The sequence below is a fragment of the Battus philenor genome, unplaced genomic scaffold, assembly GCF_028537555.1.
Source record: "Battus philenor isolate CCGP_79_NKW_IND1 unplaced genomic scaffold, ilBatPhil1.0.hap1 SCAF_8, whole genome shotgun sequence".
Lineage (NCBI taxonomy): Eukaryota > Metazoa > Arthropoda > Insecta > Lepidoptera > Papilionidae > Battus > Battus philenor.
Window position 1 is genome coordinate 4,521,181 of NW_027181748.1, and position 25,557 is coordinate 4,546,737.

The 25,557-nt window shown below is 31.8% G+C and overlaps 2 protein-coding genes across 2 annotated transcripts; both read right to left on the reverse strand.

Moving 5' to 3' along the window:
• Positions 1 to 5,253: 5,253 nt before the first annotated feature.
• On the reverse strand, positions 5,254 to 13,468 carry LOC137931814 (pyruvate kinase-like). Its single transcript, XM_068775325.1, has 9 exons — positions 13,430 to 13,468; positions 12,135 to 12,267; positions 11,018 to 11,241; positions 9,760 to 10,089; positions 8,912 to 9,058; positions 8,277 to 8,378; positions 7,381 to 7,626; positions 6,777 to 6,999; positions 5,254 to 5,441 (listed from the first exon to the last, which is right to left on the reverse strand). Exons 1-9 carry the CDS (start codon positions 13,466 to 13,468, stop codon positions 5,254 to 5,256), a joined length of 1,632 nt encoding a protein of 543 aa, XP_068631426.1.
• A 5,736-nt stretch (positions 13,469 to 19,204) lies between these two features.
• Positions 19,205 to 24,883, reverse strand: LOC137931815 (pyruvate kinase-like). The gene is made up of 8 exons (XM_068775326.1): positions 24,784 to 24,883; positions 23,665 to 23,891; positions 22,835 to 23,170; positions 22,585 to 22,728; positions 21,567 to 21,671; positions 20,206 to 20,442; positions 19,628 to 19,850; positions 19,205 to 19,401 (listed from the first exon to the last, which is right to left on the reverse strand). The coding sequence occupies exons 1-8, from the start codon at positions 24,881 to 24,883 to the stop codon at positions 19,205 to 19,207; spliced, it is 1,569 nt and encodes a 522-aa protein (XP_068631427.1).
• Positions 24,884 to 25,557: the final 674 nt, after the last annotated feature.

Sequence of the window (25,557 nt, forward strand, 5' to 3'; positions counted from 1 at the left end):
AAAGATCAGTTATTCTAAAACAAATTAGACAAGGCATAAGACACATGTATACACTTTCAAATAAAGTCGTAGATGAAATAGTTTAAAAATATTGTTGACGTTATCGGCATTGACTCTATTTTGTCAAAAATTTATAATTATTATTATGTAGTAAATATAAATTTGACTCAAACAAATTGTTCTAATAAATGTAGTCTTTTATTATAAATATGAAATAAAGTCTAGTTCCTTATTAACTTTATTTTTGAGTTAAAAAAATGGAACGCGTGTATCAAAAACTCTACCAAAACATGTAGTTGTAAAGCCAAATATGGACATGTGTTCGGTACTCGATTTCAATAATATTCAATATGGATGACGAATACAGTCTGGTTGCAGAAGTCACATGGGAAATTAGGACGATTTCCATTCTCTCCCAGCACGAACCTGAATTTTACAGATTCTTTGTCTCCACTAGGAATTTGAGGACGTATGATCTTCTAACAAAAATATTTGAATGAAACAAAAATGTCGTCAACGTCTTTCATTTAGTAATTATTAATGCAGAGTTTAAGTGCGATTATACATACATATGTATGTATGTATATATATATATATATATATATATATATATATATATATATATATATATATATATATATATATATTGATCAGTTTGATTCATCATTCTTAATGTATTTTTTGAATAAGATTTTATAACCTCTTTAACCACAGGCAGCTTAGTTTGTTTGCAGCGTCGATCTCACAAGTTTACAATGACTTTATTTTGATACGAATATTCGATTCCTAATGTATTTAAGAGCTAAGGAGAAAGGTGACATTCGCTCATTGTTTAACAAAAATAAAAGCCCTTTAAAAAAACTTTCGCAAAACTTTTGGATGGTTTTGTGAAATAAATCTTGTTTTAATATGATGTTGGTATTGTGATAATCATCATATCAGCCGATAGACGTCCATCGCAAGCCGGTCTGCAAATGCAAATAATTATATTAATTTGGTGTACATGAGATTTAGAGTCTATATATAAGGTCATTTAAACCTAAATTAAAAATTGTTAAGTTCCAACACTTATTGTTGGCGTATTTTATCAAGCCTATATTTTATGTCTCATGGGTTTTGTAATTGAAACTTCGTTAGCGCTGTTATTAAGTTTGTATAAGTTTTAATTGACTCCCTGTTATTTTGATTGCCCAAGAGATATTGTATTGTAATGCGTGGACCATGCAATGATTCAGGCAATATTTTTATGATATTTGTGTTATCGTAAAATCGTAATTTATGGTGAAAATGAAAAATATTAAAAAACATATTTATTTCGATATCCAGTTTCAGTTAGATTAATTTATAGATGTGCATGCAGTCTTTTAAGCAAATTGTAATGTCTCCTACTACAAGGAGACTTCGCTGTTCTGTTATGATTTCTGAAAAAAAAACTAATGATCCTATTATCCCGGGTTCATGGGAAAGGCACATCAAATAACTATCCTGGGACAATTTAACCGTTTTTATAATCTAGTCGAAGGTTGCGGATTCTAGAATATGGCAGTATTGCTTGTTGGCTGTTTAAGTGAAAATTGGTCTAGTCACTCCAAAAAATGAAATCTTCAGTGCGAAAACGCTCTAACACCGCTTGACAATTTTTTTAGCGTAAAACAAACTTCCTTTTAGTTCTTGCGCAATTAGGTATTTCAAAAGGATATAACTTCAGATCCTTTTTTGAAATTTGAACTCTTAAAAAATGATTTAACGGCGAAAGCAACGGTCACTTGACCACTGCAAAATCATGACTGAGAAATTTGCACGGTCAATGATTTCTACGACACCACACCCACCTCCGCACCGTTTATAATTTAAAAAAAAATCATATTTAAAAACGTAAATTTGCCTCCAGACACCGTTACAAAGGATTATTATTAAATGATTCTACTTTGTCGGCGCTAATGATATTCAACCAATCAAACAGAGCCAACTCATACATACACAGTGGTGGTTTTATAGTGGTAAAATGGACACGTAATTATGTCAATATAAGCATTTCGACAAATCATTCCGGAGAAAATAGCCTTGCAGTTTACTCCATACAAGTGTTTCAATTAGGGTAGAGAAGCTCTTTATATCTGAATTGTTCTAAAGGACAATATTCCGCATTTAACAACTTGAATACATTATTATTTATGAAATAATTGGCACAATAAGCATGTTGTCAGCCAGACTGATACTTTGTCTGAAAACAATTAACTTGTCGGACGGTAAACGTCGGTAAAAGTGGACGAAACAATCCAGGCAAGCCGAATTATGAACAATATGGCGCCGGCGACAATACGTTTCCGAGAGTTGCTTTTAATGTTTCGCATTTAAGAAATTTTTGGTTTCAGCCCTTTATTATTTTAATGCCAGAGTTTTAACTAGCAAAAAAGATTTTACGCAAGTTATTTTTATGAGTGACATTTTTAAAAAGACCTTGTGTTATCAACAAAATATGTATAAATTTTAAATAAATAAATGTTACCTTTATATTTAAAACAGCCATTCGTCATCATCATCACAGCCTATAGATATCCGCTGTACGTGGATCCTTGACTGTTTTGCCGGTTCAAGTAGTCTAGTAATATCACTAGAGTTTGCGTCCCAAATGTTAGTCTGTCGGAAGTGGGCGGTAGGAACGGAATTGATTTCGCATATACGAAACGGATAGATTTAGCTTCCGACAGAACATAGTCTGCGGGGAAAGATAGCAAACAATGATTAACTTTAATTATTAATAATCCGAATTTTTTAAATGCCTTTTTATTATATTAAGTTAATATTTATGAAAACATTGATTTTTCTACAGGCTGTATCATATATTAATTGACAGCAAATTAGTTATACCTATTACCAATCAACACGTATAGAATTAGAAAATAGATTTATTAGAACATAAGATTTAAGTATTATTGAACAATTACATTTTTTAACATTAATAAAACTAGGATAAAAGTAAACAGACTACGCTTATTACCTCAACTCCACTATAAAGGGATTGTTAATTGGTGAGAAATAAAAAGCTGAATAAAATATGAAATACTCAAAATATACTCATGAATCATGTTTCTCGTGGTACAATTTCGTTTTAAATCAACCTGAAATCTACTAACATTTGATATGCTATAATTTGATATGCTATTATAGAATAAATAAATCTATTTTAAAAGCTTTTTTAACGAAAAGTTCTTAATTAAAAAGAACGGTGTATTTTTTAAAATCATATGTATTTATTTCATTACGGCATGTTAAATTTTTTATACCAATTTATTATAGTTCTCTAATATAAAAATTATGAAATAGTTTTCCATTTTTTTTTAATCATCGAACGTATGAAATAATATTAGAAAGTAAACTTAAATATTTTTTTTTACTTTAATGAAATTAAATAGATATAATCTCATTAATTCGAAGCTATGAATGTATTTTTAAATTCGATTATTGCTTTTATGTATGTTATTGGTTATTAAAATATATATTATTAAAATATTTGAATGTTAAAGTTTTCAATTATTTATTTTTTTTACCCTATGGCAAACACCATAAATCTTTTTTTGAACTGCATTACTTTTATAAAGGATTCAAAAGGAGCAGTCGTTTTAAATAAAAATTTTAGACAGTTTTTTTCATTTCTAATTATGTTTTTAATTGCTAGTATTATAATAATTTACTTGTGTTAGAGATTTTTTAAGGCAGTCTAGTATGATCATTATCTATAGCCAAAGTTTATTACAATTTAAAAAATTTTAGCAAAAGTGTTTGAAGTATTATTTTAGAAACTTTTATTCATTAATAGCTTGTATGAATTTTATGATATTGCAATTGTGCACGTACTTTAGAGGAAAACGACATTGTATACTAGAATGCAAAATTCGAAAGAAATTTGATATCTACTAAACTGTACATTCTCTTTGGAAAGGCTGGGTTCGATCTGCGAGTAAATTACAAGACTAATACGAAACAATATTCTAATTCCACGTTATAATTCTAAAGCCGTTCTAACAATAAAACAACGCAGTTTGAAAACTTTCAACTATTCAAAGTCGGAAACAATATGGCGCCGCGAGGAAACGTTCCCGTGAATTGTTAATATCAAATGGCAACTTCGTGTCTGCTAAATGATAACATACGTCGCATAATAATTGTTGTTTCCGCTATTAGTAAAGTTTAAGATGCATTTCATATATTATATAAAAACTTTATTATTTATTTACAACTAGAGATTCGGGTAATTTAACTAGATTATTCATAGGAGCATTACACTACGTAATGAGTCAGGGAAACAAGTGTATTCTAAAAGAAAATTCAAGATTGTTTGACCGAAAAATTGACGGATACAAGGAAGGTTTTAGTGGGGAGAAATACTGGGAAAATTGCGAAGAAAATATTAAATGCAACACTTTTTTATCTCACAAACCGCAAAGTAAAATAAAATACCTGTCAGCGATCAATCATCGAGCGACATCCAAAACAAAAAAGGTGTTTGAATGTAAAAATATTGTACACCACAAAGAATATTGTCATTATCTTTCTTGCTGTATCGAAAAAACTGATAAGTTGGAAGTATTATTGAGAGATCAAAATAAAACATTGCTATGATAGTAATAAAGACGAAAATGATTTTTCCATACAAAATAACGGCAATTTAAAACAATTATACCAAGCTGTCAAACATTTTACTTCAATCAGAATCAAAAACAGGAAATTTTCTTGCGACTACTTAAACATTCATAACCTAATACTATAATTGTAGACTTGCAATTGGCTTTAGTTCAACTACATTATAATCATCATCATGTCCGCCGATAGACGCCCGCTGCAAGGCATAGGAGTCCACCAAAGATCGCTATGATGACCTGTCTTGTGGTGCCCGCAAGCAGCAAGTTGCCGCGACTTGACTGTATCGTCGCTCTACCTGGTTACTACCCAGGCCATGCAAAAAAAGACGCGTTAGGACGAAATAACACGAAAAATATCTTATACTATATAGCAGTACAGAAATAAACTTATTTTTGGAAGCAATAGTTATAATTCACATATTAAGATTAAGTGATTAAACTGTAACACGTTTATTTATTGATTTTTACTGTTCGAACTGCGACTACAGGGATACTAATTTGCTATTTAAAATTTAATGAAAATTGTGTTTATATGAAAATTTTTATTTAAAACGTATAAAACTTTAAATTCTTTTGTCAAAATCAAATTGTCTTTTTAACGGTGTATGCTCTATGAAACTCCGATGTCAGCCGTAGCGTACACGATTCGCATGGTGTTTGTAAAATCAGAGCCCTGTTTCCAACTGCAAACCAAAACAATGGGATCCCCTACTCTAACAAAGCCTCGCTGCATCGCCCATTTGGTGCTGAAATTGATACGTTGCTCGAGATGTACTTGCCAATCTGTGTCAGGAGTTTCTGCAAATTGAATAGGTTTAAATTATTTTTAGTTTTTCGTATAATACCGTGATCACGAACTAAGGTGAATTTGTTTATGAAATGTAAATTCTTTATTAACTCTTCTAAATAAATTTAATCCCCTATCGAACGGTGAGTACTTTACTTCCCGTTCGATAAATCACACTTTTGCCAACGCTTTTTCAAGTCTTCGAAACTGACGGAGTAAATTTTTTCCACTAAAGCCGAAATCAAGAAATTTGAACTTCTACGCTTCGGTTTTTGACAGGGTCCTTCTTTTGTGTTTGCTGAATAACCAGAAGTCGCACAGTGGTCGCAGAGGAATAAAACAAAAAAATGTTGTCTATTGTATACGTAAATAAAGTAAAAAACATATTGTTATCTACTCACGGACATATGGCACTATGACCGCCTCTTAGAATTTTAAAATGCAGAAACCTAAATAAAATAAGCGTTATCTCCATTACAGCATAAAGTCAGGCAGTTTTAATGCAGTATTGTTTTATCTTGTTATAATTTTTATGAAAAGTTATTATGTATTCCATTACCATACGTTTTATGAAAAGTATTATTGAATTACTTGTGTGTGTTACGGTTATTTATGTGGCATCTGTTGATTAGTGAAAAAATTATCTGATCATCATCATATTAGTCCTAGGACGTCCACCGTTGGACATATGCCTACCACATAGATTTCCAATACGACAGTTCGGCGGCAAGTAGCTGGATGCTTTAAAAATTTAAAAAAATCAAAAAAAAAACAAAAAAAGCTGGTAAAGTAAAGCATAACCCATTGATTTAATATACAAACAAGACCGCATATACTACCGCACACAACAGTAGGTTATGTTTGTCATAAGTTTGTATATAACCAACATACGTTAAAATATCAAGGGAATAAACAAAATCATAATCATTTTCAACATTTCAGCCACAGGAAGTCTACCGATGGTCATAAATATCCTCCATAAATTTCCATTGAGATCGACTGGAAATTTCCTGTATGTAACGTTTTCTTATCAAGGTCGTCTATTCACCCTGTGGATGTCCTACGTTGCACTTGTCGGATCGTGGTCGCGACTTTAAAACCTAAAGGTTCCAATGCCTATCTGTTGGGCTAAGTCGGTAACTAATGTTAGTGTAATAATGTAAATTAATGTACGTAATCAGCACAAGCATTCTTCTCCGACTTACTTTTAAGAGGTAAGCAAAAAAGTAAATCGTAGATGTGATAATAAATATATCCAATATAAACAGTATGTGCCTATTGGAGGCAGAGGCTTGAGAGTGGTTTTAAAAAAATGAAATATTTAAGTGATATTAAATATGTCGAACCTTCATAAATCAATGGCATAATGCCCCTGTACAAATGCATTTGTCTCGCAGCGCTGGCGTATCTGGTGACTGCTATAATTGGACATCTCGGTCTGTATTTGGCAACTTGAAACGCAGCTTTACCGGAAGCCGTTATCACAATAATTGCTGCCGCTATGGAACGGTATGAGGCCAGTACAGCTGCCATTGCAATAGCGGTAGACTGATCGCACGGAATTGGGGTCTAAAATAAAATCAACATACGTATACATTTTCATGTAAGCTAATATTTTTATGTTTTTTTTTTTATTTAATGGATTTAAGAGCTTGGATGCAAAACACTTCCATATTAATGTATCGATATACCTCGATCGATTCTCTATGTATCGACGAAGAGTAAGCTATACTCACAACTCTAACATTTTAATTGAGAAAGATTACAAAATATATTGAAATTGTTGTTGTGCGGTTGTTTATTTTTGTGCTCTTTGTGAAATTTGCAATCAAATTTGACCATAATTGAAATTATCAATAAAAAATCGTAGTTTGTGATATTAATTTTTTTGGAAAAAATGATAAGATACGATAAGTAGTTTTAGCTTTAAAGCAGAAAAAATGGTTAGACCTTGTCCACGAGATTATGAAAGATATTTTTGGTCCAAACGCAAGCCTCTGCTTCTTTACACGCGCTAGCCATGCAGGCTATTGTATCAACCGGACACACTCCCACTGCTGTTTCCGCAGAAAGTACCAGAGCATCGGCTCCGTCTAGGATACAGTTCGCCAGATCGAGCAGCTCTGCTCTGAGAGGGATTCTGTTATATCTCATACTGCTTAAAAGGTGCGCACATAAACATACAGGTACGTTAGCCTGGAAAAATAATTTAAAAATATATAAATTAACTTGTGATATTATTTTTTAATAAAATCTGTTAGTTTCGTGGGAGACTATATAAAGGTTTATATATATATATACAATAATTCGTACATTATGAAGTTACTCAGATAAATGCCTTTTAGACTTTTTGTTTCAGCTTCCAATATTACTTTTTATAGTGTTCACGAACTATATATATACATATACAAACTATATATATATATATATACATATATATATACATATACATATATATATATACAGCATGGCATTCGAGGTAAATCCACTTCTAAAATAAACGGTTTCTACGTCGTTATATCTTGTCTTTTGCAAATCACAAGTAAACAAAAAAAAGTTATAAAGGATCCTCAATAGACACTATTGACTATTTCATTTGTTTGGCCTCCATGTAGACATTCCTTAACAATTATTTTGTAAAAATTGTCTGTCTCCCTGAGAGATATTTGGCGAAATAAGATTCCCTGTAAGCAGATTCTAAATAGCCTAATTTTAGTTTAAATTAGTAGAGAATAGATAAGTCGGAATTTATTACCTGTTTATAATAGCAGTTATTTTTTGCCCGGCACAAACGGTAGCGTTTAAGAGTTTATAATCTTTAATCATTTTAATTATTAATATTTTACCTTATTTGCGCGCGCGATCATATTTTTCTGAGCTATTACTAGCTTTTTCGGCGAGATGTCTGATCCCAGTTCCTGTCTTGTTATCATAATAGCATTTGCCTCCTATATTTTAAATGATCGTGTTAAATAACATAATTTCTTGAATTATAAAGAGAAAAACATTTTTTTATCGATTTTGAAAAATGACAGACCGTTTTATGTATTACATTTAATGACTTTGTTCTTTAACGATTTTTTTTGGATAAAATGAAATGTCATTAATCTAACTTAACAGGGGATTGGTATAATGAAAGAGAACTTGCTAATAAAGTTCGTGTGTAGAAGTTGTTATATTTTAATCGTCAAATAGCACAACTTATAATGCAGTAAAAAGTTCCAGTGTACAATCAATCTTATACAACTCATACTTTGTGCATTAATTATATAGGATTACCACTGCCCCAAGTTTTTAAAGGATGGGCAGTAGCTTCCTCTGCATACCATAATACCCAGCTGTGGTCATTAACTCGCCTGCCAAGCGTGACGATTATGGTAGATCCTCCCATATATGTCTTTAAGGGAGACCTATGTCTTGCAACGACACTTATACACACACTATGTATTCAAGGTCCATGACAAATAACAAAAACTATAACCTCAAGGATTTCGTCGAAGTTATGATATCCTTCGATTGTTTGCACGTTGGCGATGATTGCAAGCTTTTTCCCCTTCTCTCCCATTGCACCTTTTAATTCTAAAATGGATTCCTTTGAGTCAACAAACGATGCTACTATTATGTCTAACTGTAAAATCAAACATTAATAATTTCGTTAGAGAACTTCCTTTAAAAACATACAATGATCTATCTGTAGCGAAAATTTTCTTTGTAATTTCACTAGTGTGTAAGACATTTTATGATAAGGCAACACAATAGATGACATAATTCATAAAGGAAAATTATTTAAGCAAAGCTGATTAAAACATTAAATAAATGGATTAGATACACTATCGTTAACATAAATAATTGAATAAAAATGTTTATGTTTGATTACGTAAAACTTATTAGAATGTTAAAATAGTTTTATAACACAAATCAATTAGAAATTTTACTTCACATAAAGAAGTCATAATATAGGATTAACCAATTTTATGAAGGAATGTTTAATTTAACAAATCTTTTATTTTTTATAATTTATACTTATTTAATACTAACACTATTCTGATAACGTACATAGTGCGTTTATAATTGATAACAAACTGTTTTTTTTTTATTTTGTCACATTTTTGTTCGTTGAATCGATCCTATTAAGTAACTGCTCCCGATGCGATCTTCTTTTCTAAACGCCGTATGTTTTTAATTATTAAAACCTTTTCTGTTGTTTTCGATATGATTAAATCTACCTTAACATCGCCCTTTAATCTGAATCTGCATAAACTTTGCAGACAGCCCAACAATAAAATTAAAACTAACTTTGAGTAGACAATTGAATTTCACTCGACTTACCTGATGATGTACAGCCATTTCAATGAATGCTCGATCTTTTTCAGAGTAATTGGGCATTTTAAGAACTACGTTAGGCACAAAGACATCTTTGTTTGAACCTAGAAAGCCGCCTCTTTCAATTTTACATGTCAGTGTCGTGTTTGATATAACTTCAACTTTTAGCTGTATCGTTTCGTTGTCCAATAGTACGATGTCACCTTTTTTAAGTTGTTCAGCAAATTGTAAAAAATCAATATAGACAGTGTTACTGGAGCATCTCTCTTTGTAAGTATCGTCTGTAGTCAAGCGAACTACGTCGCCTGTTCTGAGTTCTACCGGTTCTTCGTAACTCTACAACAATGTTAGTACACAAGTAATGGTAAGAAATTTGGCCGCCGTTGGTTTGATTTTCACGCTAAAATGACTACGTGACTGCAATGTAACTGCGAAGCTTTTGAGATTTTGGGATTGTTGGGACACAAGTCTCACAGAGAGAGTGTACGTACAGGTGTAATTCACCATTCGGGCTCATTACATATTGACTGATAACAATTATTTCTAAATGGTTCAAAATAGTCCAAAAATCTATAGATATTGATTATTACGAAGCTTCTATAAATTGATACAAGATGGCGTTTGGGACTGCGTAACTTTCGATGACACCAAAAGATGGCGATAGTAGTATATTTTTGCGCGCTATAGTTTACAATGGCTAAAATGTACAATTTTTCCACTAGGTTGAAATAGGACAATCAACAAAAACTACTCACATATATTACATCATAAATAAAATAATTAATTATCAAAAAATGGTCATCTACCAAAAATCGAACAGGCGACTCACGATCACAAGGCATACTCAAAAAGCACTAGTGCTGTTATTACTCGCCCTTTAAGTAATTTCCGGAAATACTATTCACCTGATGTTTTCTAGTTGAATATTATAAACGCATTTGTACAAATATTATTAGATTTAGAACGAGTAAAAATTGAATGTAAGATGTTATAAATATTTATTGACAATAGACAATCGATATTTTTAAGTCTTGTTTGTAGGCTTAAAAACCACTAATCGGTGGTAAAGTCGAGACAAGAGGATCTCTCAAGTCGTTACGCTGTTAAGTTAAATAGAAGAATCTCTGAAACTTTTTTATTCGCAGAATATTCACTGAAATATAATGTTAAAGTTGCTGATAACATGCTATTAAGCACTACTGAAGCTATTTTTCGATACTCATATATTTTCAGTTATCTAAAGGATAATCAGAGAGTTCCTTACGTCATGAATATATCCGGTTCTGATTTTACGTCCGGGCAGTCGAGCGCCAATGGCCAATGGGAAGTTTTTTCCCACCGCTACACTGTAATTCTTGGCAGCTTGACGCAAAGATTTAATCATTTCAATATGCTCATCTCGTGTGTCAAAAGATAAGTTGAGCAAAGCGATGTTCATGCCAGCTGCCATCATTTTTTCCATAATTTCCACATCGTTTGAGGATTTTCCTACAATATAATAAACTTTTATTTTATAGTTTCTGTCTCTTTCTATAGATCCTTTACGATATTTTGGTTACATTGTGAACAAATGATGACTGTTGAACTTTTCAAACTTTTTGAACATTTTTTGTTAGTTATTTCAATACATAAAGCACAATGCTTTTGTTTGTATTAGTTCGTTAGAGAACGGCATCCATGCGCAAAAAAGATAATATTAAAAATTAACTTCTGAATCGTGGCGTAAGCTACATTTGCTTTATTAATCAATAAACAAATATTTGCGTAAAATCTTTTTCTAGGTTAGTTCAGGACTTTGTAACAAATTGAATCATAATTACTGAACCAGATAACGTAATCTATTCAAAGAATATGAACAGACTCAAAAGCCTATTCAGTTTTTAATTTAAAAAGTATTTTTTTTTCAAATAAAGGCTTTACACGGTATCAATAATTCATTTCAGAAATGTTTATTGTATTATCTGTAATACGCCTAAAGTTTTATAGCTTTGTCGAACCCTGGGTGTACAATTTTGAATCTATAAGCTAACAGTTATATATGAGGGGCGTTAAAATTAAAAATAAAAGGAAGTTATTACATTAAAAACTACTAAAATATCGATGTTGGTGATAACATAGTATTAAACATAAAATGAATTACTATTTAACTTGGTCTCTCAATAATTTGACGAAATAACTGATTCATTTTATAAATTTCGATAAGATTCTTTAGATTCTTTCTTAGATTATTTTTTAGTTATCATGTATGGTGTACAAAAAAGTGCATTAAAAAAAAGACAATAAAAACACAAACATACTATTTGCGGTCTCATCACTTCGTAATTAACTGCAGACAATCCAATGTCCAAAAATTACATAGCTATAAAAATGTTACGTTTTACCAATTGTTGCTATAATGCCTGTAAGGCGTTGGCAGCCAGCGGGGAGCTTAATGTCCAAGTTAAGCACGTGGTCCAAGGGAGTATATGCCGTCGCGGCGGACAGTTGTTGACCCGGTAATTCCATAGCATCATACTGAGAAGAATATTAACATTTATTTATTAATAAATATGCAAGGCAATTTTCGTAGCTATAGTGTAGTTGAACTAACCGCCGAAAAGTTCTTTAGTGGTGATCATGTGTCGGCATACACGGTATGGGCCTACCCCCTAGTTAGAATAACAACGTGGTTAAAGTTGACGGAAGTAGCTGGATGCAGGCAGCGCTACACTAGTCATCGTGGCGATTTGTGGGGGGAGACCTATGCCTTGCAATAAATTTTCCTTTTTTAATTCTTGGTACGAATAGAAACCTGAAATTTTCTGGAATCAGGCGTTATTTTGCGGAAGTCCATCCTAAATAAGAAAAGGACCAATATTTATCCACTTCCGCACATGCAGTGGTAGTCGTGCAACAAAGTGCACCGCCCGCAAGCCTGCTGATAAATATTGGTCCTTTTCTTTTGGAAATTTTCTGTCACCAAATTAAAAGTATTCATTAAAAATATTAACGATGGTTTAATAAGAATCAAACATATGCTGTTTGTAGAAACTATAACAGTTTTTGCACGCTCGTGAAATAAAAATATAATTTGATCATGTTCATAAAGGGGTGGACTAAATCGTAGATCCTTAACAGCATTATAAACAATAATTTTTTGTGTTCAGATTTTTTGCACACGCATTTATTGACAGTTTTAAATTTAGGTAATACTTCAGTATCTTCAGGGTCTTCAAATTCTCACGTATACATATAATTACGAATTAACGACTAAAATACATTTTTTCATAAATCAATTCGTGGAAAATTTCTTATTTTTAAAAAGTCTTATGGAACATGAAGTTCTACGTTCACTGTATGCTGAACTCTTTCAAGGGGTAAGTTTTTAAATACAAACAATATGAGCAGACTAGCGGTTGAATATTGCGACTTTTAATTGTACAACGCGTGTTACAGTCTTTTCATACACCCCTGTATCTTGTGTGAAATCAATGAAATCACTGCTTGAAAATGTAGAAATATGTCTTTGTTAGGAAACCAGCATGTTAGAGAAATTTGTAGTATTCATGATTCGCTAACGCGCTGGGTCCACGAAGTAGGACTTTGAGATCTCTCTTAGACTACCTTCTTATATCTTTGTGTCGCTTTTTGGATGACTTTGCTAATATGATCGAGAATTTGCAAATGTGTCACTTACTTCACCAAGTTTAACATCAAACTCCGTCGGCCAAACCATATTCTTTATTAAAATTTATCTAAAATAAATAACAAACAAGTTATTCATAAAAATGATATAGCTTAGATATATCAATTCTCCTTTGGAAACCTTCTGCTCTACGTCTGCGATAACTTGTCATTTCTAAAAATCGTTTTAATTTATAATAAATATGTTCTTTTTTAAGCATAAAAAAGTTTATATTACGTTAATTTTTTTCATATAACATTTAGTTGTGGGTCAAAAAAAATAGAACTAGTCCTTCATCACCACCATTGCTCGTAGCCATTCCACCATGGACTTCAACCAGAAAACGTACCATGTTGGATATGGATAAGATCTATAAGACCAGTTGGAAGCGGCTTGCATCTATTGTTTTTTGCCTATTTTAACAAGGTCATTTGTCTTCTTTGTGGGTGTGGCAGTATACGACATACTACGCTTCTGGGGTGAACGACGTACCAGGATCTCGACTTTAAAACAAATCCATTGTGCCAAATAGAAAGCATACGTAATCGCCGTATATTATTGGGATAATAAATCAATAAATAGAATGTAAAACTCTGAAATGTGTTTGATATTTATTTTAAGAAAAACAGACAGATTATATTGTATAATTCATTTTTAACTGCTACAGGTAATAGTCATTAAATCTTTTTAAAACCCTTAACTTAAAGTAGAAAGGCTCGGTATGAATGTTGGTTAAAAATAAATTTAATTGAAAGGTGCTTTCTCGTCTATGTTATCAAAAGGGAACAGTCGTTGCAAAGTTCGTATTTAAAGGTGGCTCTAGGAAACACGTTGTCTCAAGCTCGCGTATTGTTCGCAACTTGTTTGCCCGAATAGTTTGTGGTCTTCCGTCATGTAGTTTAATTACTTTCTCTATTATGAGACAGCAATGTGAGTTCAATTAAAAGTAAATTTATTCAGTTTTGTACGTCATCGGTTTTCATACGAGTTGACAAATTCAAGAGGTAAAATATATGAGACATTTCATAGAATGATTAAGTTTGAGATTGGGAACGGATATGTAAACAATTTTTATTGTCTTATCTCTTCTTGATAGCATGTCGGCAGATTTTCCATCATCATCACCTTTTCAGGCAAAGGACATCCACTGCTGACCATAGGTCTTCCCCATAGATTCCTAATATAACCGATAGAAAGCGGCTTGTCTCTAAACTTCCGACAACCTTATCAAGTTTGTCTGTTGGCTTTATGCTTTGTTTCCTTTAACAGTGAGTAGAGACGATGTCAAGCATTTCACTAAATGAACATTTTTTTGAAGAAAAAAATACAGAGCTTTTAATGTACGGTCATAGTCGAGTATTTTTTTTTAAGTAAAACAAATATTTTTTTTGGCACTTTTGATGGGCTCGTATGCCAACTGACTCCGCTAGCATTATTTATTTCGATCACGTTGATATCGTCGTTTCGGTAAAATGTAAAAGTCTTGATTTAGGACGGCGTCTCAAACATGCAAGTGACGAAATGGCATCGCCAATAGACGTCAAAGGGGCATGACCCGTTTGATGGTGGACAGGGCAATTTGCGAAGCACTCTGAGGTTCAAATTGAATTTATAAACCGAAACTTTACATTTGAACCGTACTGGCAAAAAGTTTCGAGCATTTGATTGATCCTGAAGTAGTGTATGTAATCGTGATTTGAAATTTAAATATCGAAAATAAGTTTTTTACACATTTTTTTCCATGTATTTTATGAATTACCTTTTTAATTATGACGATATTTATTTTGGAATAATCAAAAAGACACCAATAATCTTATTTGGTTCTCACGAGTAGATAATCTCTGTTGTATTGAGTCCATGTAAATTTATGTAGAGAGTTTCAAAAAAATGTTTAAGATATTTTGTTTGACTGACTTAACTGTTAACGTTTTAATATTTAAGAAAAAATCAGAAGCTTCTGATTCGGAAAATTTAAAACTACATATTAAGCTCTAGTTTGAAATAAAGCAATTTCTTTCAATTTTTGAACTGGATGGAACAGTGCACTGTAAAGTTATAAAATAAATGTGACTTGACTTTAGAAGAGTTATATGAAATGCGTATTTACAGTTGCTAATTATAAACTGTATTTTTAATGATAAAATTTTCTTCATCATCGCCATCATTTTAATGGGCACAGCGCTTCAACAAAGACGTCCAAAAATATTGATTGCGAGCGGAGACCGTCCAGCTATTTTCTACGAAATTTATTTAAGGAAGCAGATTTCTTCAATCATTTATCCTTTTGTTTTTGCGTCTTTTCATCTTGTTTCTCATGGTCACTCAAGCTTAAATAATTAATTGTATAAAATAAAATACGAAAACGTTTGCAATGTTCATCCTTGTAAATATGTATTTATTTCATTTGATTTTTGAAAGAATATGATTAGTATATTATACGATACTGTTATTTTAATAGTAATGCGCCTGTTTATTTTTTATAATTTTTGTGAAAAAGCCAGCCTCAGTGTAAGGTTACTCAATACTCTTACATCAGGTACCAAATGCTCGTGACAAAATCGAACTATGTATAAAAAATAGCTTCAAAGAGAATTTTCAAGTAAATTTGCAACTCATCCTTCATTTGGAGTTGCAGCGATAGCTTTTACGGGACATACGGTCACAATATTTAACAAAAATTTTACATTTTATTTTTTCACCTGCCATTTCGTAAAGTTTAAGTTACAATCAGACCAATTGTTGAAATAATTGTTTTATTGGCGATTACGACTATTGTTAAACAAAGATATAACAGCAATAGTTTAGAAATCTATATAACGATAAATTTATTGTCTAATGGGGGCTAAGTTACACGATAACGGCTTGTATCTGATAATTATTTTTATGTTTATGTTAATAAAAAACAGCAAGTTTTTGATGAAGTAAAAAAAAGGAAAAATTTGCGAGGTATATAAAAAGAGTCGTACTTTATTTTAAATATTACATCAGAGTATATTAAATCATCTTGAAAACATTGGTGGAGTTAAAGTGCCACCGAAAAAGCTGTACCGCATCTTAGGAAAGCGCGGCGGGGCAGGGGGGGTGAATAAAAAAGAGCATGAGCACATCGATGGAAGAGATCGACTGATACGTTCCCCCGTCTCACCGCGTGCATATCTAAGATACGGTACAGTAGTTTTGGTAACACTATAGCAATATGATAACAGCATAATATGACACGAATTCCTTGTGTCTTATAGCCAATGTAAGTAATTAATACTTACTTAATTAAAGACCACCCTTTTACTTACATTCCAAATGATCTAAAATTATAATATTGCCTCTGTTATAAATATTAGTTCTCTTATTTTGACCGCACCCGTGTCATGTTTAGGAAGAACTATCGACCGAAGGTAAAATATTTCTCTCCTTTGCTGTACATATTAGAAAGTAGAAAGCAAAACGTTTAATTTGTTTGCTTAAATGTTTCGCTTAATGTATCGTCTCTGAGCGGTTGTTAACAGTATCGAATTACCTCAAAATAAAATTTAGAATTTAAAGTAAAGTAAACCAATCACTATGTACACAACCACATTGGTTATAGATATTCAAGCCTTAAATATAATTTTCATTCGAATTGTAGTTATCCGAATTTTCAAAACGATTTTACTTTACATCTTATTAAAATATCAAACTCAAAGCCTTTACACCTGTTTCAAATCATTCTGTGTAAAGTTTTCGCTTTAAATTTTATGAAATGAAACTAGTAAATAACTTCTGGCAGCATGGAGTCTGCAGGGATGCATAGTAAATAATAATTAATTTTAATATATGTATAGCGTAGTAGTTCAAATTTTGAAAACCGTTTTGTTTACTATATTATGATTACATTTGTTTATTATTACTGAAACCGTTGATAGACTTTTTGGTCTACCATATATTAACACTAAACATACCATAGCGGGTGAAATGACCGTTTTTAACTCGTCATCAAGAGTTTTTATTTCTTTGCGTTTGTAATAGAAATTGTCAATATACTATTCTGTTTAACTATAATTAATTTAATTTATGTCGTTCCTAATAACTATATTTCATACATTCAAGTAGGAAATGTAAAATCAAGTCATTTTATTTTATTCGTAATGATAGAAATAAGTGCCTAGTAAGTGTTGGTATGATTAGTGTTAATTGATAAACGAGCTATACATTAACTCGTCGAAAGTTTTTACTCTCATAACTAATCATCTTGTATTACTTAAGCTGGCGATTAAAGTTTAGTTTAGACAGAACGAAACCACTAATACCCGTTTGGCGCAAAAGCCCTGGTTCATAGCGCAACTTTATTGTACCAGGTATTGTTTTGTTATTGGCGCAGAGAAAATTGAATTCGCTGTGGGATTACAATGCGGCGGGGGATTTGATCAAAAACAAACAATTCATTTTTCGATGAAGCTTTCTATTTGTACGGTCTAATTTTACCGATTGCAGCAAACAGTGACAATTCAATTCTAAACAATTTTGGTTATCGGATTCTTACAAAATTTGTTTGAAATTTATAAGAATGGTTTTAAGAATTGCATAACAAAAACTGTGCATCCAAAATCATTTAACATTATCAAGGAAGAAAAACGGACATAGAATATACATATCCGAAAGTAGAAGACTTGGTGACATAATACACACGTATGGACCCTGAACTCTGAACCCAGAGAAATGTACAGGGTAATTGATTTTAGTTGTCAAAACTTTAATGTGTTGAATGTACCTATATAGTTCATTTGGCAGCAAAAAGCTTTAATAATGAAACCTATTTCCAATCATTCTGTATAAAGTGATCACACTAAAATAAGTACATTAATTTATTTATTCTATTGTAAAGCGACTGGCCAATAACTTTTAGTATAAAGTGCAAGGGGAAAAAATAGTAGACAAAACTTTTAATAGGTCGTATTCCGAATTTTAATATCGTTTTCTCATATAATATTATCATTGTTATTTGTAATTTCTGAAACCATTGATTTTTGAGCAAATAACTACACTTTCACAATTTTAAAGCTATTACATCTATGACCAGTGAGCTTTTAGATCTGGAGCGGAACTCAAAACTGGGTCTGCCGAGTGAATCGTGCCAAATAATATAGGCATACGTTAACTGATTATAGTTGAATACAGTTAGTGTTAATATAGATGTTAATGATAACAAACCGTATTGAAAGACTGGCAATTCGCCAACTGGATATATTCATATCAAGCTTAATGTTGTTAGGCCATTAATTTGAAATATTAATGCATTGTACGAAAATCTGTTGTTATTGCGTACCGCGGTAAACTATCTACTGTTATAATAGATACATGAAATTATATTCATTGTGTTCAATTTGAAAATAGAATGTTATTAAAATGGTAAAAGAAATTGGAAACATTCCTCCTAGGATTAAAAAAGATTGATTTGTAACTTATCTTTTTTTATTAATTTTATCATCCATATAGGATAAAACAGCTCATTTTAACAGAAACTAGATTAAAATTGGACACCGTTCAATTAAAATCTATGAGGGTTTCAAAAGCAGTTTGTGAAGAGCGCACAACAAACGGTTTTCTGGTATATATCGGTAAAAGAAACCTACACAATATATAAAAAAAATCAAGACAATAAATGCGTGTGTATTGCTATATAATACACAGTTGCTCAAATCGATATTTACTTCCATTCAGGATGTGATTGAAAAATGATAAAGTATTCTTAAGTTAAAATAACTTTATTACTTCATTAAAATAAATTAAAATTATTTTTCATGCAAAGTGTGATCAACATTCTATAGCTGCATGAATTATTGTGTGTACTGTACACAAACTTACGCTATCAGGAAAGGCACTGTAAATGTTAGCTTTTCTCAACAGTACATAAGTTTCCTTATATTTGAGTATATTATGCGTAATACAATAATTTACTGCGGTATCGACGCGGGCGTTAATCTCTTCTTCGAAACCCTTTTCAGTTTTCACTGAAAATGTAATTACATGGATATTAATTCTAATGATATATATGTAATTTCCAGTTTTGTACTTTTAAATTCCAAAAGCAAATGGGCTTTTTATATTAGTTTGAATGAGGTTGATCAATTGTGGATATCTCTTTCCAACAGTGAGGAAGTGAATTGTGAAAAAATTATTACGCCTTAAAGCAACTGATAGTGTTATGTAATATGTAAAGAGAAAGTGCGTATATACCATTAAATATAATTGATATAATTCCTCTAAAAAGTTGTAGTTTTCTTGCAGTGGCAGAGTTTGAAGTAACAGTTAGTATTACAGCTTCAGGTGCAACTTGTGTGAGACGACGAGGTGTATCCCCAGATACTGTTGGAACTATAATAACTTTCGTGTCGCTCTGTTTTGCTGCCAGAGCACAAGCTAAACAAGCAGCTTCTGCAGCATTGACTGGCATCTTAACCTGAAAATTACCGGAAGTGTTATAATTGTTATGAGGATTACAAGTTATTAATAACTATTCTCGAAGAATCGCTCGTCTAATTTGGGACACAACGTTTGTGCAACCGATAGCCATTGTGGCCAAACAATTTTCGTGGCGACCACGAATCGGAAGGTGTGGCGTGGGTCCTCTACCAGTTAGACCGATGACATGGTCAAGGTCGAGAAGTCGCTAAATGGCGTGGTGAGCGGAGGAGGCTTTTCTGGCAGTGGGTTTCTAAAGGCTAATGTAATGATTATAAATAACTCTTTCATTTGATTTATATATGATACACCATATACTTTATTTATTTTATTTGGTAAAAATTCACAATCACCTCATCAAGAATCCTCCAGAAATTTATTTCTCTCTTGACAGATTCAACTGATTTACACAAAGAATCAAGGACATTCATTGCAATTAATAGATTGGCCGGTTCATTTGATTCCCGGAGTAAAAACCCAGTGCCATCTATAGCTGCGTTTGTTATATCGAAAACATCTCGATCCGTGATTATACCTTTTTTTAGGCTTTCTGATAATATATTTCCAGAAATGAAGAATGGTTTTCCTTTCTAAAAAGAGAAGAATAGGTTATACTATTGCCTTATAGCTATTAACAAGTTCCCTAGCGTAAAGTGCGGAAGGCGCCTAGCCTCAACCTTGTTTAAGTAGCTTAGCTTGAGGGTTTCCTTTGGGAACCTATGGGACTGTTACAACATGTGCAATATTTTCGGTGTATATATTACTGTACAGCGGTATCTCAGCGGTAGAGAATTAAGACTTGCGATCAGGTCGTGAATTCGATTCCCAGGATACAATTATAAATAATTCACATTTTGTCCATTAATTATATGGAATTACCCCTGCTCACGAAACATTTTTTCAAAGGATGGTCAACGACTTTTTCGTATCATAATTCCACACTGCGGTCGTCAACCCGCTTGCCAAGTAAGACGATTATATTATATTCCACAATACATATCGTCGGGGTTTACCTGTGCCTTGCAGTGGGCGATTATGGTTTAAAACGAAAATAAAAATAAAAATTACATCATCTGCAGGAACATAGGATGAGAATGGTTTTACTTCAAACATAGAAAAAACTGGACATTGTTAGGGCGTCGTTAAAAAAGAGAAACTAATGATTGTTGAATGTTGAACATATTCTTAATTAGTTTACGATTTAAATTAGTGTATGGTTTAAGAAACTTAAATACTCAGATGCAAAAAGGTGAACAAAAAAATTGGGAAATATTAAACCTAATTGTATAAACAAAGGTACAGAGACTAAGGTCACTGGAATAAAGGCCCTAATAGTAAAAATATAAAAAAAACATAAAACGTTAAAACATTTTAAAATAACTGCTTCTCTGAGATTGATAAACGAATAATTAATTAATATAATGTAAATTAATACATTATTGCTAAAAATGACTAAGTTTGACCTAGCAGTAATAGCTGCACTAGTGGAAAAATATGTCTGGGCCATAAGACCAGTCTGTCTTTATTGAAAGCGTCATTGCGATAATACATGATTTCTCACCAAAAACAAAAAAAAGAAAGATATATTAAAAATAAACGTGTATGTTAGATTCCTTATAATATCGTTAAATTTTTCTGGCAACTCAAAAAACCTTGTTAGTAAAAAGTTTTTCATTTCTTAAGTAAAATAAAACAAAGCTATCATAGCTCTCACCTGTCTACATTTAGCACTAAGCAGCATTTGTATTCCATTCATTTGATATTTGTTGAGAATTTCATAAGCCAAAAATTCTCTAGCTAATATTAAACCATCTGACTTCTATAAAATACAATTCAAAATTATTACATATAAAACAAAACAGACAACATTATCGTACTTTTCTACATAACTTTTAATACGTTGATAATCCTTCGTTATTAGGTACCATTTAGGTGCAGCCAACGAACGCTTACAACCAATGCGTGTTACCCGTGATACTAATGGTTCAGAAACGAGGTCTCCCAATTCGGACCCTACTGGCAGGGTCACAAATTCAATTTCAAATTCAAAATATCTTTTATTCAAGTAGACATTTACATGTGCTTTTGAATCATCACTTATTTGAAAGTATTAAGCTACCACCGTCTAGGAATACCGATCTGTTGAGAAGTAGTAGCAGTTTTATGTGTCTAAAATTAAATTATTCAACTTCAACTTTTTTTCCTCATGTGTGCATTAAAATATCAATTATATAAATAAATCAACGAACCAAGTTCCACACATTTCAAACTAAAAACTCTTGAATGCTATAATAAGATTTATTTAACTATAATTTTAGAATTAAAACTTTGACACAGAAGGTTTAAGATATTTCGTGGAACTTATGGAAGTACGTAGAGATCCATAGATGATTGAAAATGTAAAGCCCAGCTTATTGCTAAGTTGAAAATGCAGTTGGCAGGTCATATAGCGCGTAACAGACGTTTGGGCCTTAAAGTTCTGGAGTAAAGACCACTTACAAGGCCAACGTAGAAAGTTGCTTAAAGTGGTCAATACTTAATGTTAATAAACTCGTCGGAAAACGATGTAAGCAGTATGTCCAACAGTGGGCATCCTAGGGCAGAAATAGTGATTATGATGATGATTAATTACTTACAATAAAGTTATCGTTAGCCTTTAGTGTATAAAACTAAAATGTCCTATTTAAAAATAGAAAAAAATAAACTCAAGTTTTGTTTTCATACGGAAGTACCTCGATAATATCATCGACATTGTCCAAACCTTCTTGTTCGCATATCGTACTGATTATTAGAGGTGTATGTGAATTTTTAAAAAATGATCTCACTTTATCCAACGTACTCGCTCGACGTACAGAGTTCATTATTATAATATCAAGCTAAAATTAATAATACACGTTTGTATTATATTACGAATAATCGATTTAAAAATTCAAAATTGCATAAAAAATAAATATTTTTTTTAGTTAAAAATATGTACTTAACTTTATATTCCTTTGCAAATTCAATCATCTTTCGGTCGTATTTGGAAAGTGGCGGTTTTGTATGTTTAATTCCGCGGACGCAAAAGAATTCTACATTGGTTATAAAACCTCCTTGTACTATTTTACATTTAATATTCTGTTCGTCAATCACTTCCATACAAATCATTATCACTTTTCCACAACCGATTGTTACTTCTATTCCAGGTTTGATCAACACAAAGGTATAAGGGTCATCCATGTATAAAATATCTTTAGAGCATTTGTTCCAAAACTTTTTATTGCTCGTTATTTTTATTATAGAATTATCTTCTAACATTATTTCCAGTTCGCCTATTTCCTAAAATATAAATTAAACACCGGAACATTTTTAAAGTGTAGGTTCAATTTAGGAATCTATAAATTTCAAACAGCACTTTAAATTAGTATCATGATCTCTATTGATTAATAATGGTTAAAATTTCTAATATGGAAACACTAAACGGACGGTACAGTCAGCTAAAGTTTCCGAAAAGGTCTCCATCTTTGCTATCTATAAAAAAGGGTTAGACCAAGCGCTATATGCTATATGCTGTAAAAGCCAAAACGGCTAACAGCGCCCATCAACTTTTGAATATAGCAGCTATATGCTCTTTGATTTCTCAATCGCGCAGAAACTGTGACTGACCAAGTCATTCTCGCGATAACGAAAGATGAGGTCAGCGATATTAAAGTATACAAAACAATTGTATTTTGTTCTATGTTTTCATTGTTTTGTTAATTAAAAAGTAACTTTTACTTGTTCAACTGCGCAATTAAGAATGTCCACGAAATTAATTCATAAGAAAAACTCACTTCACTTATACACCCTGTTTTAATGCACGCATTAGGTAAATCAATACAGATAGCAACAGGCCACGTTTGGACGTCATATTTCTCGCAAAATAACTTCATAGCTTGTTTAAACTTTGCTAATAGGATAATCTTATCGCTTATGCTTAGTTTTGTCATTTTGAATCTAATAATGCGTAGTCCCATTTCGATAAAATTTTCGATATCAATTGATGTTAAACTCGCGTCACCTGTAAATCAACGTGACATAAACGACAAGATGAACATGTGAACTAGCTATATAATATTAAAATATTATCATCCTCATATGAACTGTAGAGGATCCAATGCTGGACATAGGTTTTTCCGTAGGTTTTCAATCAGACCTGGTAGCACCCTAATAAGTCCACTATGGATAGACATTCCTCAAACTAGTCAGATTAAACAACGGCTATAATGATGGTGATGTTTTAATATCATGAAATTGACAAACATAATGTCAGTATACAAAAAGGTATTTTAATTTACAGATAATTATGAAAAATTAATCCAATAATCAAAAATATGATTGACGGAATAAAAAAAATCGTTTATTAACTTAAACGAACTAATATCTTGAATAATATAATTAATTTTAATTTCAGTATTTAAGAAACCATACATTTGATGAGTTATTCGTAAATATTAGGATTAAAAGGATTAATTGCATGACCTCGCATAGAAGTAGCAAAAATCACATAACTTCCGTTCTTACTATGCAATGTTTTACCGTGAAAAGAAATCTTCAAAGATTTTTTAAAAGAAGACGCCATATTTCAAAATAAACTTTATTTTTCCGTAATTTATTATAGACGATTAAGTTACTTCGGTTTAATGGAGCCTCAATGCCTTTTGTGACCTGTCTATAAAAACTACGAAATATTAAGTAATACGTTTGCGTTAATTGCCTATCAAAATATTTCTTAATGATTTCTATTAACGGATGACTATTTATAAAATTTCGAGTATTAAGCGATTCTGTTACATGTTTCTTACAAGTTTTAGCAGTTGACAAAGCAACGTTGTTATAAATGTATTAGAATAAAATTTAAAAACGAATAAGGATTTTTGGAAAATAAAAATAATAATAAATAATAAACTTACAGAATGTAACAATGAATGGCGTAAGTCTATATGGCTTAGAATGGTCTTGAAATATTGCTTTATGTAAACTTCTGTTGTATAAAGATATTGTTGCGGCCATTTTTTTAAAACCTGTTCGAAAAAAAAAACAACTTAAGCAATTAGATTATTGTATCTTTATATATTATTGTGTTATGTCTGTATTTTAATACAATTTTGGAGACTAAGAATTCTTATGTTATCGACACAAAATAACTATGACAATCCAACCAATTTTTTTTAAAGTAATGGCTATGGAAAAATAATTTTTCTGTCAAAATAAGTGACTGGCAGGAAAAACATTTACTAATTTACGGAAGAGTCCAGAACATTGTCGGGTTGAGTACTTCCGAAAGGGACTATACCGCCAAGCAATAACATGCAAGGTTTATTAGTTCAAGAACCTCGGGTTTGATAAGACTTTCTAACGAGGCCAATATATTGTTTTGCATGGACGCTTGATATTTCTGTCTTTTATTATTACAAACAAGGCCAGTGAAACGTTCAACGTTATATATTAGCACTATAATGTATAAGGTAATTCTAAAAATCAAGATTTAAAAATTATTACAGCAGCCAAAGCAATACAGAACTATTGAGCGGTGGTGGACGAACAGTAGAAATTGAGACTTGCAATCATAGACTGCGAGTTTGATTCTCGGGATACAATCTTACATATTTAACACTTTGTGGTAATCAATTACTAAGAATTGCCACTGCTTACTAAAAGTTGCCAGAGGATGGCCAGCGGCTTCC

What these genes read in the sequence shown, in the direction of transcription:
- LOC137931814 (XM_068775325.1), bottom strand. Translation starts at nt 13,468, where the DNA reads ATGGTTTGGCCGACGGAGTTTGATGTTAAACTTGGTGAA. An exon ending in TTGATGTTAAACTTGGTGAA is followed by an intron (nt 12,268 to 13,429) that starts GTAAGTGACACA and finishes TATTCTTCTCAG; the next exon opens with TATGATGCTATGGAATTACC. An exon ending in TTCATAATCTCGTGGACAAG is followed by an intron (nt 7,000 to 7,380) that starts GTCTAACCATTT and finishes ATTTTATTTTAG; the next exon opens with ACCCCAATTCCGTGCGATCA.
- LOC137931815 (XM_068775326.1), bottom strand. Translation starts at nt 24,883, where the DNA reads ATGGCCGCAACAATATCTTTATACAACAGAAGTTTACATAAAGCAATA. An exon ending in AATTTGCAAAGGAATATAAA is followed by an intron (nt 22,729 to 22,834) that starts GTTAAGTACATA and finishes TATTAATTTTAG; the next exon opens with CTTGATATTATAATAATGAA. An exon ending in TCTGGAGGATTCTTGATGAG is followed by an intron (nt 19,851 to 20,205) that starts GTGATTGTGAAT and finishes GGTAATTTTCAG; the next exon opens with GTTAAGATGCCAGTCAATGC.